A 15,996-nucleotide genomic window follows, 5' to 3' on the forward strand; every position below is an offset into this window, starting at 1 on the left:
CTAAGATGGCCACCATAATGAATCTCACAGTGCATGTTGAGGATGGTAATGACCATGACCCTGAGTTCTCTCAAAGCACCTACAGCTTGACAATCAGCGAGGATATCCCTAGAGGAACGAGTCTGTGTCAGGTTCAGGCTCTTGATCGAGACATCGGGACAAATGGACAAGTGCGATACATATTGACCCAGACCAGACCTTTTGTGGTGGATGCGGTTCGAGGCCTCATCACAGTCATGGACAAACTGGATAGGGAGATGGATTCAAACTACACCTTAACCCTAACAGCTGTGGATCAGGGGAATGAACGCAGATCTGCTACTGCTGCTATCAGCGTCACGGTGTTGGATGTCAACGACTTTGCACCCCTCTTTACTCCACAAACAGTGACCATACATGTGCTGGAGAATGAGGAGGATCCCACTCAGCTTACACATCAGGTGCTACTGGCACTTCATTAACCCAAGACACTGAATGTTGACTACAGAATATTTATACGTTATTTCTCGATTGTTTGTCTTTTTCAACCAGGTATCAGCTTTGGATGAAGATTTAGGCATCAACAGCCAGCTTACCTATTTCATGCAGAATGAAGATAGTGATGGTTTGTTCTCCATCACTCCCAATGGCATGTTTCAAATTTTACACAGTCTGGACAGAGAGAGGAAATCATTGTACTTGGTAACCATCATCGCTGTTGATTCAGGTGACTCAGGCCAAAGCTAAATGGGATCACTTTACAATATTCCATATCATAATCACTTTACTCTAAGTGTAATGTCACTTAAAACGGTTTGATTAACCACTATTTACTTTGTCATTTGCAGGATTGCCACCTCTAACAGGAACTCTAACCATAAATGTCCTAGTAGATGATGTCAATGATAACCGTCCAGAGTTTACTGAGGTAGTCTACAACACCATAGTGTCTGAGGACAGTCCAACCGGCACTGTGTTTGCAATGATAACTGCATCTGACAATGATGAGGGTGTCGGCGGGGAAATAAGGTAAAAGGTCACCCAAAATTTAAGAGCAAGCTCAAGAAGTACTGTCTATAATCATTTTTTTGAGGATAGCGGCATCAAAATAGGATCACTATTTCTTACACATTTGTCTTTCTTGTGTATTTGCTGAAAAATGCAGCCTAAGAGCAACTGGGATTCTAATTGGATTATGTCCATTCATACTTTATTGTAGTGCACTGATGGAAGATATAACATCGTTTGTCACTTAGGTATTCCATGGAGAACATTGATGTGCCGTTTGCCATTGAAAAAACATCTGGAGAGCTGTTTACAACCGATGTCCTGGACAGGGAGACAGTAGCCATTTACAGGTTGATAGTGATTGGCAGAGATGAGCATCCCACTCAGCCTCTTTCAAGCTCAGTGCTTGTTACTGTTCTTATTGGAGATATTAACGACCACTGGCCCCAGTTTATGAACAGCCCCTACGTGGCCTATGTGCCCACTGAGATGGCTCCAGGTGAGAGCTTTTACTTCCACTTGATAGTTAAATGTTTCATCCTGGATAACATGGACTTGATAGGATTGATAGTTTTATATTGTTTTCTTTTCTACAGACTCAGTCGTTTGTGCAGTAAGAGCTACAGATGGAGATACTGAGATGAACGCAGAACTGCATTATATGTTATACGGACAAAGTTCAGATCTGTTTTCTATCCATTCGTACAGCGGCACTGTATTTGCTTCAAGTGCTCTCCAGGGAATGAAAGATATCATTGTCAATGTACATGTGGAAGACTCTGGAGAAAATCCTAAATTTGACATCACTACAATCAGTATCCGGTTTCAGAACTTTTCTGAGTTTCCGGAGATGAATGTGGATGTTGTGAGCGATTCCCTCTCTGAGGATGAGCCAGTGGGAACATTAGTGGCAGTTGTCTCCGCAGCGAGCATCAGGGCTGAACCTGTCTCTTTTTATCTAGCTTCTGGAAACTTTGAAGACATGTTTCATGTGGAACAATTGAGTGGCGTGCTGACAGTGGAGAACCCTCTGGATTATGAGAACAAAAAGGAGTTGACTTTGTTGATAGAAGCCAGAGATTCTGGCTCGCCTCCTTTCTCCTCATTTGCAGAAATTCACATCAACATCAGTGATGTAAATGATCACTTCCCTCAGTTCACCCAAGCCGATTACAGGTGTGAGGTGTTTGAGAACTCCCCGCCATCCTGGGTTTGTGATGTTCTCGCCATTGACTCTGATTCAGGCAGCTACGGCACAGTGCAGTACAACATAACAGGAGGAAACACTGATACGTTTTTCACAATTGACCCTGAGAATGGTTTCTTGAGCACCACTGCAAGCTTAGACAGAGAAAATATCCCTGAATTTAATTTAACAGTTGAAGCTGCAGAGTTAAACAACCCTCTACATAAAGACACAGCAACCGTTATTGTAGTTGTTTTAGACAGAAATGACAACGCACCTCGCTTTTCACAGATTTTCCTTACAGAGGTAGCTGAGGATTCCCCTGTTGGACACACAATTATACAAGTCACCGTAACTGATGATGATATTGGTGCCAATGCAGTAATTAATTACTCCATACTTGACCAAACTGATGAAATGCCATTTAATATTGACTTCATCACTGGCTGTGTCAGGGTTGGAAGACTTCTGGACAGAGAGATGCAGGATCATTATATCTTGAAAGTAAATGCAAACAATTCAGCATGGAGCATCAGCACTGACGTCACTATTGTCATAACAGATGTCAATGATAATAGACCAGTGTTTTCCGATCATTTTTACAGCGTTGTCCTCCCTGAGACAAAAGATAAAGAGGTGTTTGTTTTGCAGGTTCTTGCTACAGATGCAGACATGGGGCAAAACTGTGACATTTTGTATGTTATTGAACCTTCAAATGAGCAGTTTTGGGTGAACGGTTCCTCTGGTGAGATATATACGAAGCAGCCACTGCTGTTACATAATCCTGCGTTTAAAATATACCAGTTTACGGTCATTGCATTTGATTGTGGTAGTGTTCCTCTTTACAGTGAAGCCACTGTCACAGTAAGATTAGAACCATATAACTACCACCCACCAATGTTTTTACCTATGCAGCCTCTGATTGCTATCCCCTTTCACATGGCTGTTGGTACTGAGGTGGTCCAATTTACAGCAATAGATCCGGATGTCAGTAACATCAGCGTTGGTATTGAATATGTTGTGAATGGAGGTAATGCATCTGATTTCTTCTGGATCCAAACAGACAATGGAAAAGTAATGTTAACTCAAAGTTTGGTGGAGAGCATACATTTATTTTTCACTTTATCAGTTCTTGCAAAAGATCAGGGTTTCCCCTCTTTGTCATCACAGACTGAAATCACTTTTGAAATAACTGGGAGGAATCAATTTTCTCCGAGCTTTAGAGAGCTGGATGTTGTTTTCTCTGTCCCCGAGGACTTGCCGGTAGGATCTGTTATTGGAAGGATTCAAGCAGAAGACAAGGATCGTGGTCCCAATGGTGCCGTTGTGTACTGCATTACCACAGAAAATCTATATTTCCCATTCTCTGTAGGAGATAAATCTGGGCTACTAACACTGATCAAAGAGCTTGACTTTGAAAAAGAAAGTATTTATCATGTTCAAATCAAAGCCGTGGATGGAGGCTGGGTCTCCAAAACTGGCATGTTAAATGTCACAGTGGTAGTTATGGATGTAAATGACAATCCCCCAGTCTTTTTGTCCCCAGAATATACCACGTCAGTGCCTGAAAACTCTGAAATTGGAACAAACGTTCTAGTTGTGAAGGCTGCAGATGCAGATTCAGGTGCACAAATATCCTATTCTCTTATCGCTGGCCATGTGGATAAATTTGCAATTGATTCAAGAAATGGCACCATCACCACATTGGATGTGTTTGATTATGAGCGAGAGCAGATCTTTGGTATTACAGTCAAAGCTTCAAACATTGGTGGCCATACTTTATTTAGTTTGGCACACGTTGTCATCCAAATCTTAGATGTTGATGAGTTCACACCGACATTCAGGAAAAAAGTATATAACTTTTCTGTATTGAAAAATGTACCTGTTGGAACTAGGATTGGAAATGTAATAGCTACAGATTATGACCAAGGTTCTGAAGGTCAGGTGTTTTACCTGATGTTTGGTCAAAACAAATATGTGGGCTTTGAAATTGACAAACTTTCTGGAGACATCTACACAACTGTCAGTTTGAGAAAACAAGGCAACAGCGACATAGTTTTAAAAGTACTGGCAAAGAACTCTGGCGTTATCACTGGCATGGATGTGGACGAGACTTTGGTCCACATCAGGGTGATTGACACGAACGATGCACCCGTTTTCACTTATGCCCTTTATTTGGCCAATGTTGCAGAAGACAGCCCCGTTGGGACATCTTTGGTAACTGTTAGTGCTCTGGATGAGGACTCCATCTTGAACTGGAATCGTTTCTTCTTCAGCATTGCAAATGGAAACACGAACTTCTCTTTTGCCGTTGATCCATCCAGTGGTGTCATATCAGTACATTCTCCACTTGACAGAGAACTGTGGGCAGTTTATAATCTGACTGTTACAGCCACTGATAATGGCTCTCCACCAGCCACTGGGACTACTAACGTCATAGTGATTATTGACGACGTTAACGACAGTGTTCCCAAACTCACAATTACTGAGGCTCAAGTGAAGGAAAATCAGCCTGAAGGCACAATGGTTGCCAGATTGAATGCATCTGATTCTGATTTGCCCCCAAACCAGGGCCCTTTTACTTACTGGTTGGTAAATCCTTCAACAGCAAGTGTTTTTTCACTGACTCCTGATGGAGTTTTATTCACCACACAGACTATTGACCGGGAACAAATCTCTGCATATCGAGTCCTGGTGGCTGTCAGGGATGCAGGGATCCCTCCGCTGTCATCCACAACCATGATCCACATCAAGATTGTGGATGAAAACGATAACCCTTCACAGCCTAGAAATATTTTCATCGAGGTGAAATACTTTGGCAGTTCCTTCCAAGGAGGCATGATTGGCAATGTCCATCCTGAGGATCAGGATGAGTCTGACACATTCAGATGCACCATCAAAAGTGGACACCTTAACATGTTTACCATATCTAATGGCACATGTGAGCTGTGGTCGTCTCCTTTTCAAGGCGAGGCTACAATCAACATCACTATCGAAGCTACAGACCAGCTTCACTTCCCAGTCAACAACAGCATCTATGTAACCTACAAAGGTTTCACGAATGCTTCTATAGACAGCTGCATATTGTTCTATGTGTCAGCCTCCTCAATGGAGGAGTTTATGTCCAATAAGTATTTGCGGTTTGTGAAAGCTCTGGACAGTCTGTTTAACCTACAGGCCTCTAAGACTCATGTATTTGGAATCAAACACATCGGCAGTAAAATCCTTCTATTGGCTGCGGTGAAAAACTACAATGGTCAATATCTTAGCAAAGAGGTAGCCATCGGTATCTCTGCAGGCCATAAGAAATTACTTGAGGCTCAGAGCAATGTGACGATTTCTCACATCACAAGTGATCCATGTCTCACCAGCCCTTGTCAAAATGGGGCGACGTGCAACAAAAACACTTACATCAGTCAGGATGTGGTTGTCCTGGAAAGCTCGGCGGTCATCTTTGTGTCACCCCATAAAGAGATTTTTAATTGTACCTGTCTAGCCGGCTTCACCGGGACACTGTGCGAAGACGACGTTGACGAATGTGAGGTGAATCCCTGCGAGAATGAAGGCACATGTGTGAATGTCCCAGGAAGTTTCTACTGTCAATGTCAGAGTGGCTTCTCTGGCTCTTTCTGCTCTGCTGATGTAGATAAATGCCTGAAGGTGAAGTGCCAAAACAGAGGAACTTGTATTCACACTCAAGATGGATATCACTGCCACTGTGTGCCTGGATTTGAAGGTAGATTTTATATTATTTAAAAAAGAAAGAAAACGGAAACACTTACTATAGTAATGGCACATGACCAACCATGAATTTGTACATGACTTCATGCAAGAAAAAGCATAAATTCATTCATGTAGTACTTGATGAACTATTAGTAATGTACAAGGATCTCATGAATGACTCAATGCAGGAACAATACATTCATTAATACATCAATTAAGGTTTAAGAGTCATCATGATTTTGAATTTATTAATGATGGTCATGTCTTCTTTAAAAAAACAGACTAGTCACAGCAGTGCACATAAGTTCTGAAGAATTGTAGAGTTGTTACCATGGTTAACTAAACATTACTTTTTCCTTTTTTACACTTTGTTGTGTTTGTGGCCCTTTAAGTAAAATCCTGACCTGGTCCATCTTTACCAATGATATATAGGATGTGATTAATGATGGCATTAAATTAAATGAATTAAGAATTAAAGGAGTGGGTTGACCAAATGATACTGAGGTCACTACATTGACACAAAATACAGCATACTGCAGATACACTTATACAGTAATGCCTGAGAACAATGCTCACTCAAGTAGGACATTCTATGAATTTTACTTTCTACTAACATCCAAGATGTGGTCTAAACACCAAAATGTCTTGACATTTTTTTAATTTGAGGGGTTACAAAGATGATTGCTGCATGCGCCACCATTAATCATTTTGTATTTTAATGATAAAGATGGACCAAGTCAGACCTTTATTTGACGGGACACAAACATGATGAAGTAATGAAGGAGTAACGATGATTAAAACACTACAATTTAGTTTATTTGGCCGGAAATACCAAAAGGGATGCATGAATTAACATGTACTTCCTGCATTAAGTCATAAATACAATACAATGAATGATTGCACATTACTGATAGATCAGGACATTCATGAATTCATGTTTTTCCATGTACTAAATCATGCACAAAGCCATGGTGATTCATGTTCTGTTATTATAAAGTGTTACCAAAATTACAATATTACACTGCATGAATAGATTCCAAAATCTCTTCAAAGTCCGGGCTTTAGGTGTTTATTTTTTTTTCCTAGGGCAAATGTGTGAGCGGGCCGTTGACCACTGTGAATCAACGCCTTGTGGTCAGGGCAGATGCATCAATTCACAGACAGGATTCTCTTGTCATTGTCCCTTTGGTAAGAATAATGGATAAAGAAGAAGCTATAAAGCACTGATGATGTCTATTTGTGAAAAGTAAGATAAGAAGATTGATACCACTCTCATATCTGTCTGTTAAATACAAACAGAGTTGAAACAGGAAAACCTCTGGCCTGGCTCTGTTCTAAGATAACAAAATCCAACCAAATCATAAAGCCTGTTGTTAACCCATTATATTTTGTTTGTTTAATAATGTGCCAGATTCTTTCTTGCCCCTAGAGCCTTTGCTAGGCACCAGTACACTCAATTAGAAGGGACTGTTAGATGGTTGAATAGCTTTTCCGATGTCTCTTTTTTAATTCTTTTCACACGATTGGACCATGGATGGACCATTCCAAGAGATACGTCTGAGATATCTACATGTCTGACATTGAACCTCTCATACAAACTAGCTCTCTTCTACCAGTGCCTGTCCAAGAAATAGTCTGGCATAACCTCCTGTAAAATGACACTTTGTCAATTTTGCACTTCCGTTGTAATTAGTACACAGAGACAGCTTAGCTGCTGCCTCTAACCTTCTGCAAGTAATAACCCTCATGTTGTCCTTGGGTCACATTGACCCATTTTCCTATATCAACGTTCTTTTCAATCACCCAAAATAACATGACTAATTCCACACAATGCTCTTTGGCAAGTACAAATCTCTACTTTCTTTAATTTTGGGGTGTCTTTTTATAGCAATTTTATAGCATTTAAAAAAAATGAAGTGGTTATGAAATAGTATTGAGTAAAAGTTGACATATTCCAGTGTGTGATTATCCATCAACATCCATTCCTTTAATTTTAGTCTAAATAATTCCTAATTTCCGCTTTTCTGACTCAAATGATAGGTATAATTTCCTATAAATGAGGTTCATTGACCATAAAATAACTGTAAAACTAGAGTTAATAAGTTAGTGTTATGTAGTGTTGAAAACATAAAAAAGTGACAAACACTGAAAACAAGGGTCCAAAGGGTTGAAAAAAGGGACAAAAATGTAAGAGAAAGGTGAAAGAAAATGATAAAAAGTGTTGATTTTGACAGGAAGACAACACAAGGGATAATTTGCTAAATGTTATAGTAATATATATTACATTATATTATATATATATATATAAATGAGAACAAGTTACTAATTAAAATGTACAAACACTATGTTTCTATATTGTTGTTTTTTAGGGGTCAGTGGAGCCCACTGTGAGGAGCACAGTCACGGCTTTGAGGTGCTGTCTTTCATGGAGTTTCCCCCGTTGGATCGAAGGATTAATTTAATCTCTCTAGAGTTTGCAACAGTACAGAGAAACTCCCTGCTCCTGTACAACCCCGGAGGATCCTCCAGCAGGGAGTTCTTTGCACTGGAGATACTGAACGGGGCCATGCATCTCTCCTATGACCTGGGCTCAGGACCTGTGAGGCTGCACACAAACAAACATGTGGCAGATGGATATTTCCACAGTGTGACTGCCAGGAGGATTGGCCATGTGAGTTGGAAATGTGTCAGCCCAAGGTTAATGAAAAGAGGTTGGAAATGAGAGAAGTCAATCAGAAAAAAAAAAAACTAATGTGCACTATCTACATTTAACAGATGGGTTCTTTACATGTGGACAACTGCACAGATGATGAGAACAATGGATTTTGTTTTTCACAGAGTGATGGCAGTAGCTTAAAGAGGTAGCAGTGACATAATCATTACTCACCCATGGTCAAAAAATTTCAGTTTTTGACCTTGTGTTTAATCTTTGTATATTAACGACCTCTCTCTCTCTCTGTACTCCTCTCAGAACACTAGATGTTGGCAGTAATATGACACTGGGAGGAACAAGGACATTTGAATCTATTTTACTGAATCCGGCTCAGATAAAAACCCATGACTTTGTTGGATGTATTCGGAACATTCACGTAAATGGAATCTTGCTGACCCCTTCAATGGCCCTTGCAACATATAACATCCTTGATAGGTAAGCATTTAATGCAACGTACACAATTCACTGTCCCATAATGATCATAAATTGTGAGGTTCTATGATTTAAACTATATAATCAGGGCGTCATGGTCAGGGCCTGACGTTACCTTTTTTGGCCACCATCCAGTGTGGAATTTAAAAATCCACTTGCCACACAGGCATTTCACCAGAATTGGTTTTTGCCTCCATGAAGGTGTAAAACAGGAAATGCACGGACATTTGGTCAAGAATACACATTCAAGTGCTGTCAAGTTATTAATGAAATTAGTATAATTAAGACTTGAATGAACAAAACCTTTAGTTTTTTAGTCCTGATTACAAAAGGATTTGCTTCCTATTCTTTGAGCCATACACACGACAGTCACTGCAGTACATTTGTCCTTCATCTTGGAACTCTGCCATTGTCACCAATTGTCCACTTGGTATTAAAACATCTATTTTTATTATTATCTTTTTGTTCCTTGCTTGCTTCAGCCGGCCTCTTAACCCCGGTAATTTGCCGCCACAATTTGAGCTCAAATCCAAGTAAATGGCGGACTTGGTTGAAATGTGAAAAAACAAAAGTGGCAAAAAAAGAAATAGTAACTCAATTTTCACCCGCCAATGGCAAATTGGGTGTTAATTTCAGGCCCTGGTCTTGGTGGTGTAGGGGTTTGGGATGCTGACTTCATGGTTACATTTGCCCTCACCTCTCTACTGCCCCCATTTAATAAAAAACGTGAAAAGACTATGTTATAAAACTACGTTATTACGAATTTGCATAATACAGAAAGATATCTCTGTTACTTTTGTGTCTGTCTACGTTTAATAATTTGTCTTAGTAACTCATTTTTGTTTAATAAAGGTGTCCTCGGACAACACCATCCCCATGTCATAGCCACCCATGTCAAAATGGCGGCGTGTGCCATGACCTTTGGTCTGACTACCTTTGCGAGTGCAAAAGCCGTTTTACTGGAAGCAACTGTGCTACAGGTGAAGTGACCTTTGAATACACAAGAGTGAGTTTTGTTGATTTTCATCTTAACTTTAACACGTGTTTTTATCCTCTGTCTTTTTAAATAGAAATGTCAGAACAGCTTGTATTGCAATTTACTGGGAATGACTACATTGAGTATGTCATCAAGGAGCGATTCAAAAGAGACTACCTGTTAGAAAACTTGGTGGATGGTGAAAAAAAAGGAGAGAGAGACCAAACAGTAATCAATATAAAGTTCAAGACCCAAGATAATGGATTGTTATTGTTTGTTGTTGGAGAGACAGGATACACTATGCTGAAGGTTGGTATTGAATGCATTCATCCACATATTTAATCATATTGGTTTCATTTTTTTTCATCAAATTTCTATTTATTTTTATATATTTAAGAAACAAACAGTGACAAACAATTACAAACAATAGACTGAGTCGTCTTGGTTTTATGAAGTGTGAAATTGCTTGTTCTGTCTAATTCAGATAAAAGACAGAAAGCCAGTGTACATGTCCAAAGAGGCACTGTCAGGACACCAGTCTGAGTTCACTGTGGACTCTCCTGTGGCTGACGGGGTCTGGCATGTCCTCTCTTTGTTCAGCAACGGACAGATTACCCTTCTGCTTCTGGATGGTAAATCAGTCTTGAACATCAGCGACAGCAGAATGGATCTCAATCCCGTCAGTGTGGAAAAGATTATTTTTGGTGCACTTCTGACAGGTGATTTGAAACTCCAACAGTCAGGTAAATATACAATGATCAATGTTGACACACCAGGTGTTAATGTGTAAACCAGATATTCAAATGTACAAAAAATGTTTTTAACCTAGATAAATAGTCAAAATGTCGAACGACAGTACAGTACATGCAAGATCGTCAATGCCAAGATTACACCACATGTGTATGTGCAGGAGTATCATATAAGGCATGCAGACAGATAACAGTATAGAAGCAATATCTGAATAAAGGGGAACTTTGCAGTATATACATCAGAGTAAAACAATTTAAGGGGGTGAACCTCAGCTGAAAAGGCTCCAAGATATTTCTTTATTACTCTACATACATAAGGTTTCATCAGGTTGGATAATTTGTTTCTCTTTAAATATGTAATAAACTCGTAGCAAATTGCTTAAATAAGGTAACAGAACCAAGTTTCCCTTGCTCTTTAAGTAGATCACTTTAATTACAAGTACAAGTATGAATGTAACGGTCAGCTTACATGTTTTCTAGCCATTTGAGTCACACCGTTGAAACTGTCTTCATTCTTTTAATGGCAGGGTTCAATGGCTGTGTGCAGTATCTCAATGTAAGCGGGCACACTCTGCCAGTCAGTGGACACAGTGTGATGGTGGACGCCCGGCCGAGCTCTACCCTTGTTCAGTTGAACTGCAGCTCTACTGGTGTCTGCCTCCCCTCGCCCTGCTCTGAGGAGGACACAGCCAGGAGGCGTTGTCTCTCTGGACCTACTGTGCACAACAGGTCCTGCATCTGTTTACATAACATTTCTGAGCATGCCTGTGATATCTGCATCGCCACGACAGAGAGCCTCAATCAATGCTCTGAGGCGCAGCGCAGCGCTCCTCTGTGGCTCATAGCTGTGATTCTTCCTCTAATCTCCATCCCAGTGATAGGAATGTGTGTCGCCCTTTACAGAGTGAGGCGGAAGAATGCAAAGTGTCAGAGAGATAGTTCGCCACCGAAAACAGAGCAAGGGACAGACAATGTAAGGTTTTGCTTTGATGACAAGAGAACACTCACAGATGATGAGTCTGCAAAAATAGAGAAACAACCCAACCCAATGAGGAATGATCAGCAGAGGTTAAGTGGGGAGTTTTACAGTGATGCCAGTCTGTCAAGTGTTCAGCAGGTGCCAAACAGTGAGCTGGAGTATTATGAAATTGGCAGCATCTGTAGCGCACTTCATTCAGACACTGCTTCACTGACACTCAGCTGGCATAAACATCTGTACAGCCCAACATGTGTGAAAGCTAATCCTAAACGGTGGGGAGATTTGAGGATGCTGTTAGCAGGATTTAAGAAAGAATGCTTCAGTGAAGAGAGGGCAAAAAATCCTACAGAACCTCAAGATGTAGCTTTCTTAAACAAGCAGCTGTTGACCAAGATTGATCCAGAGCGGTCCCAACCAAAGTTCCTGGAACCGGCCCAATGTCTCACGTTCGAGGAAATTGGTAAACTATACACTCCTCTGGAGAAAAAAATGTCACAACCAGCATCCTTAGAGTTTGGACCTGACAAGTCCACCATGATGAACGGTGCCTCATCTGACAGTGAAACAGGCAGCACATTCACCTGGTCGGAGTCTGAGTGCGGACAGTTTTCTACCATCAGCGCCAGGACATATATACATGACCTGACATCCCTGTCAGCGTGCAGCTTCAGGCAACAAGGCATCGTGCCTGTCCGCTCATTCTTAAAACGCTCCTGTCACTCTGCTGCAGGTCAGCACAAAGCTGAGAGTGCTCCCTCAAGTATGTTTGAGCAATGGGGAAGTCTTCTAAACATGCATCTACCTTTCAGCAGCTATGCTCCTGTATTTGAGGATATAGCATGTCTACCCTCTGACCCCAATCATGGCTCTGACATGCAAAGTGACACGGAGGAAATTATTTGATGCCCATTATATAGGCTACTTTGTATATGTTGCAAAAAGGTAATGTGGGAAAGTTTTAAATATGCAGTCGGTTACTTATTTGAAATTATTTTGATAGATACAAACTCTGACATGAGAATGACATGAAAATCCAAACTTTAGGTTAGTGACTGTTAGGCTCGCTGCCCTTAGGTAGCTGCTCTGTTCTCTCCCCTCTCCCTCTCTCTGTCTGTCCTAATTGCAGGAGTGGAATCCGGTGTGCTGGAGTCAGGTGTCCAGCTGCCTCTCATCTGCCACAATCAACTTCTGCTTCATATACCCGGTCCTACCCTATCCTTCCAATACTGCCACAGTTAGTCTTGCTCCAGACAAATCTTTGCCTGTTAGTTTAGGCCTACTTCAGTCCCTCCAGAAAAACGTGATTATGCGATTGCGTAGTTCAATGCATAATCAGCCAAAGTCTGCATATTTAAGCGGGGACCGCATTTCTTCAAATACGCTGCACTTTTGCCACATAAATTGCAGATTTCCGTTTTTCAGTTGAAAATGTTGTGTTTAGCAGCCATTTTCCCCTGTTACCATGGGAATGTTGTGAAGTGAGGTAACTTAGCGACAAAACACACAGTCTCTCTTTCATCAAACCACAATTTTTGCAAGTTCCCGCAGTACCGTCGCATAAAATTGCATAAATATCCCACATATTCCATCGTATTTTGAATCAAGGATTTTTGCTCGCAACAATCACAACTAATCTCTGCATTTTTCTGGAAGGACTGCTACTTGTATGTTTGCCTGTTCTGATTCTTTTTCTTGTGCCTTCAGCTGCCATTGGAACCAGACTCCAGCTACCGCTCCACTCCTGTTGTAAACCAAAGCAGAACCAGCACCACCACTTGACCCCATCTCTTTCTTTCTTTATTTTTTGGGCTTTTCCACCTTTAATCTTTGACAGGGCAGCTAGGTGAGAAAGGGGAGAGAGAGAGGGGGAAGACATGCAGGAAATCGTCACTTGCCACTTGAGTACTTTGAATAAAACAGTTTAATTCACACTCCTGGCCCTGCGTCTGTCTGCATTTGGGTTCTGATTATCATTCAAACATAACAGGGATATGACCAGCTTCGGAACAGGCAGCAAACATATGTTTTACTTCAAACCAAAAATCTTGATCTTATCACGGTCACTTGGTTACTTAATCATGTTTTTTGTTTTGGTTCTGGTGACGATGCTTAAATAACAAAACTCATGTAAAGAAAAACATATTTAAAGTTAATGTTGTACTAATTCAAAATCGTACGTCACTAGTGGTTCTACATGTCCAGTCTTGTCTGTTTCTTAAGTAACCTGTGCATTATTTCAGACATAAATATTTAGGATGCTGTTGGTTTTGGACATTATAGGATGGCACCACATATTAATTTTTAGAAAAGGCACTTTCCCAAAGACCTACAGAGTGGCTGTTTTAATTTACATTTACGGCAATTGCAGGCTTACAGAAAGTTCAAATTCAAGTTATGTTTAAGCATTATGTGGAGTGCAAATGGAACCTAAAAACATTGATTATTAAGTGATATTTTGATGCTACTAGAAAATGTGTTAATTTCAATTATTTAGAAATATTGCAAAATATTTCTAAATAATTGAAAGAACACAAATGTGCAATAAAGTATGAGTTAACAAGACATGAAAATATAATAGTATAAAACATTAAGAACAGGCTGGCTACAAGGAGTTTTAAGATGTGGTATAGAGTGATTCTATTCTGGATCCTTGCCAAGAAGAAAACTAACATTGCAATTTTGTTGGAACAACCAGGAGACCCCAGCTTGAGGATCTCAGGCTGCGTGGGGCTCGTCATTATTTATAATTACTGTACTACTTACAATAAAAATAAGAAGTATCCCAATTGTTTCTAAAGCTCACAGGGAAGTAACATTTGAAGCAGCAAAAGTTACTTATCACTTGATTGATGATGTATTGTACAGTATTTTATCCAGTTGTTGTGCGGTTGTTAATTTTCATAAAAACTAATTTCTTTTTCAAGTGTTCTTTGATATCCTTGGTTTTGAAACAGTATATTAATGGGTTAATGGCAGCAGGTAAAATACTGTACAGCATTACAATAACTATGCGAACTGGGACACTGAATGTAAAACCCACAATATTTGCCATGTACACAAAGCATCTTGGCATGTAAAAGAGAAATGTGATTATAATCTGTGGCAAGCAGGTAGACAGAGCTATCATGCGGCTTCTATTAGAACTAGTCATTCTCATAACTGCAACAATGATGACAAAATAAGAGACGATGATAAAACCCAGAGGCAACAGCAAACTGAACATGGCCCCACCAAATGCCAATTCCTGAACATCTCGCGCAGCCTCACATCCAAGCCCTGTTATTGACTGATGGTCACAATAGCACTGTGTAATTATGTTTAAATTACAGTAAGGCAATCTCAGGGCATCTACAACTATAACCACCATCCAACACATTGGCCAAATCCATGATATTCCACAAAAGACAGAAGCAGTGTTGTTTGTGAAAAGAGCTGTATAACGCAGTGGAGCACAAATTGCAATAAAGCGATCAAGGGCCATCACCATCAGGATGAAAGAATGAGACGCCCCTAAAAAATGAACGAAGTACATTTGCACAAAGCATCCATAAAATGAAATAATGCTGTCATTAAACCAATATTTTGATATAATCTTTGGCAGAGTTACAGTACCAAACAATAAGTCAGTCAGTGCCAAGTGGCAAAATATCAGATATGTGGGTTTGTGAAGAGGCCTCTCACATTTAACAAACACTAAAATAAAAATATTTCCTCCAGCTATAGCCAAGAAGAGAACAAAAAGCAGGGCTGACACAGGTCCATAATACTCCTGTGAAAGTCCAGGAAATCCCAGGATGAAAAAATGTTTAATCCTTGTTACATTAGTGTGGAACATAATCACTTGAATTAACAGTAACAACCTATCAAAAGAAAACACAAACATCGAAATAGTTATTAGATTTGACAAGTTGAGAAAAATACGAAGTAACATCGGAGTATTAACAATAGACCTAAATTCTTTAGAACTAACAATTGTGCAAACAAAAGTGTTAGTCACTACGGTGTAATTTCATGTTTTCTTTGGAGGATCTAAAGTGTAAATCTTACCTTGTAAAAGTTACAATAGATCTGCCTCTATGGAAGTACTGCCACATGACACTGTAGTGACGCCTTATATGTGATTAGCATCTTGTTTGAAACTAATATCAATGTTTACTCTCATAAACAATTAGGTCCCAAATGATCATGTTCTCTAACAAGTTCCACCCATCTGTGCTAACATGACACAAAGAGCAGTGTAAATATTACTCA

At 40.1% G+C, this 15,996-nt stretch overlaps 2 protein-coding genes across 2 annotated transcripts; one reads left to right on the forward strand and one right to left on the reverse strand.

The window, feature by feature from the left end:
• The first annotated feature begins 503 nt into the window (after positions 1 to 503).
• Positions 504 to 13,524, forward strand: LOC117942282 (protocadherin Fat 4). Its single transcript, XM_034867678.1, has 14 exons — positions 504 to 706; positions 828 to 1,008; positions 1,236 to 1,486; positions 1,584 to 5,909; positions 6,983 to 7,084; positions 8,266 to 8,567; positions 8,672 to 8,757; positions 8,868 to 9,044; positions 9,894 to 10,021; positions 10,112 to 10,326; positions 10,502 to 10,760; positions 11,294 to 12,567; positions 12,872 to 12,979; positions 13,450 to 13,524. Exons 1-14 carry the CDS (start codon positions 583 to 585, stop codon positions 13,522 to 13,524), a joined length of 7,608 nt encoding a protein of 2,535 aa, XP_034723569.1. The 5' UTR covers positions 504 to 582.
• Positions 13,525 to 14,614: 1,090 nt separating this feature from the next.
• On the reverse strand, positions 14,615 to 15,763 carry LOC117942116 (olfactory receptor 52E8-like). Its single transcript, XM_034867443.1, has one exon. The coding sequence runs from the start codon at positions 15,674 to 15,676 to the stop codon at positions 14,615 to 14,617; it is 1,062 nt and encodes a 353-aa protein (XP_034723334.1). The 5' UTR covers positions 15,677 to 15,763.
• Positions 15,764 to 15,996: the final 233 nt, after the last annotated feature.

Source organism: Etheostoma cragini, chromosome 3, assembly GCF_013103735.1.
Source record: "Etheostoma cragini isolate CJK2018 chromosome 3, CSU_Ecrag_1.0, whole genome shotgun sequence".
Taxonomy (NCBI): Eukaryota; Metazoa; Chordata; class Actinopteri; order Perciformes; family Percidae; genus Etheostoma; species Etheostoma cragini.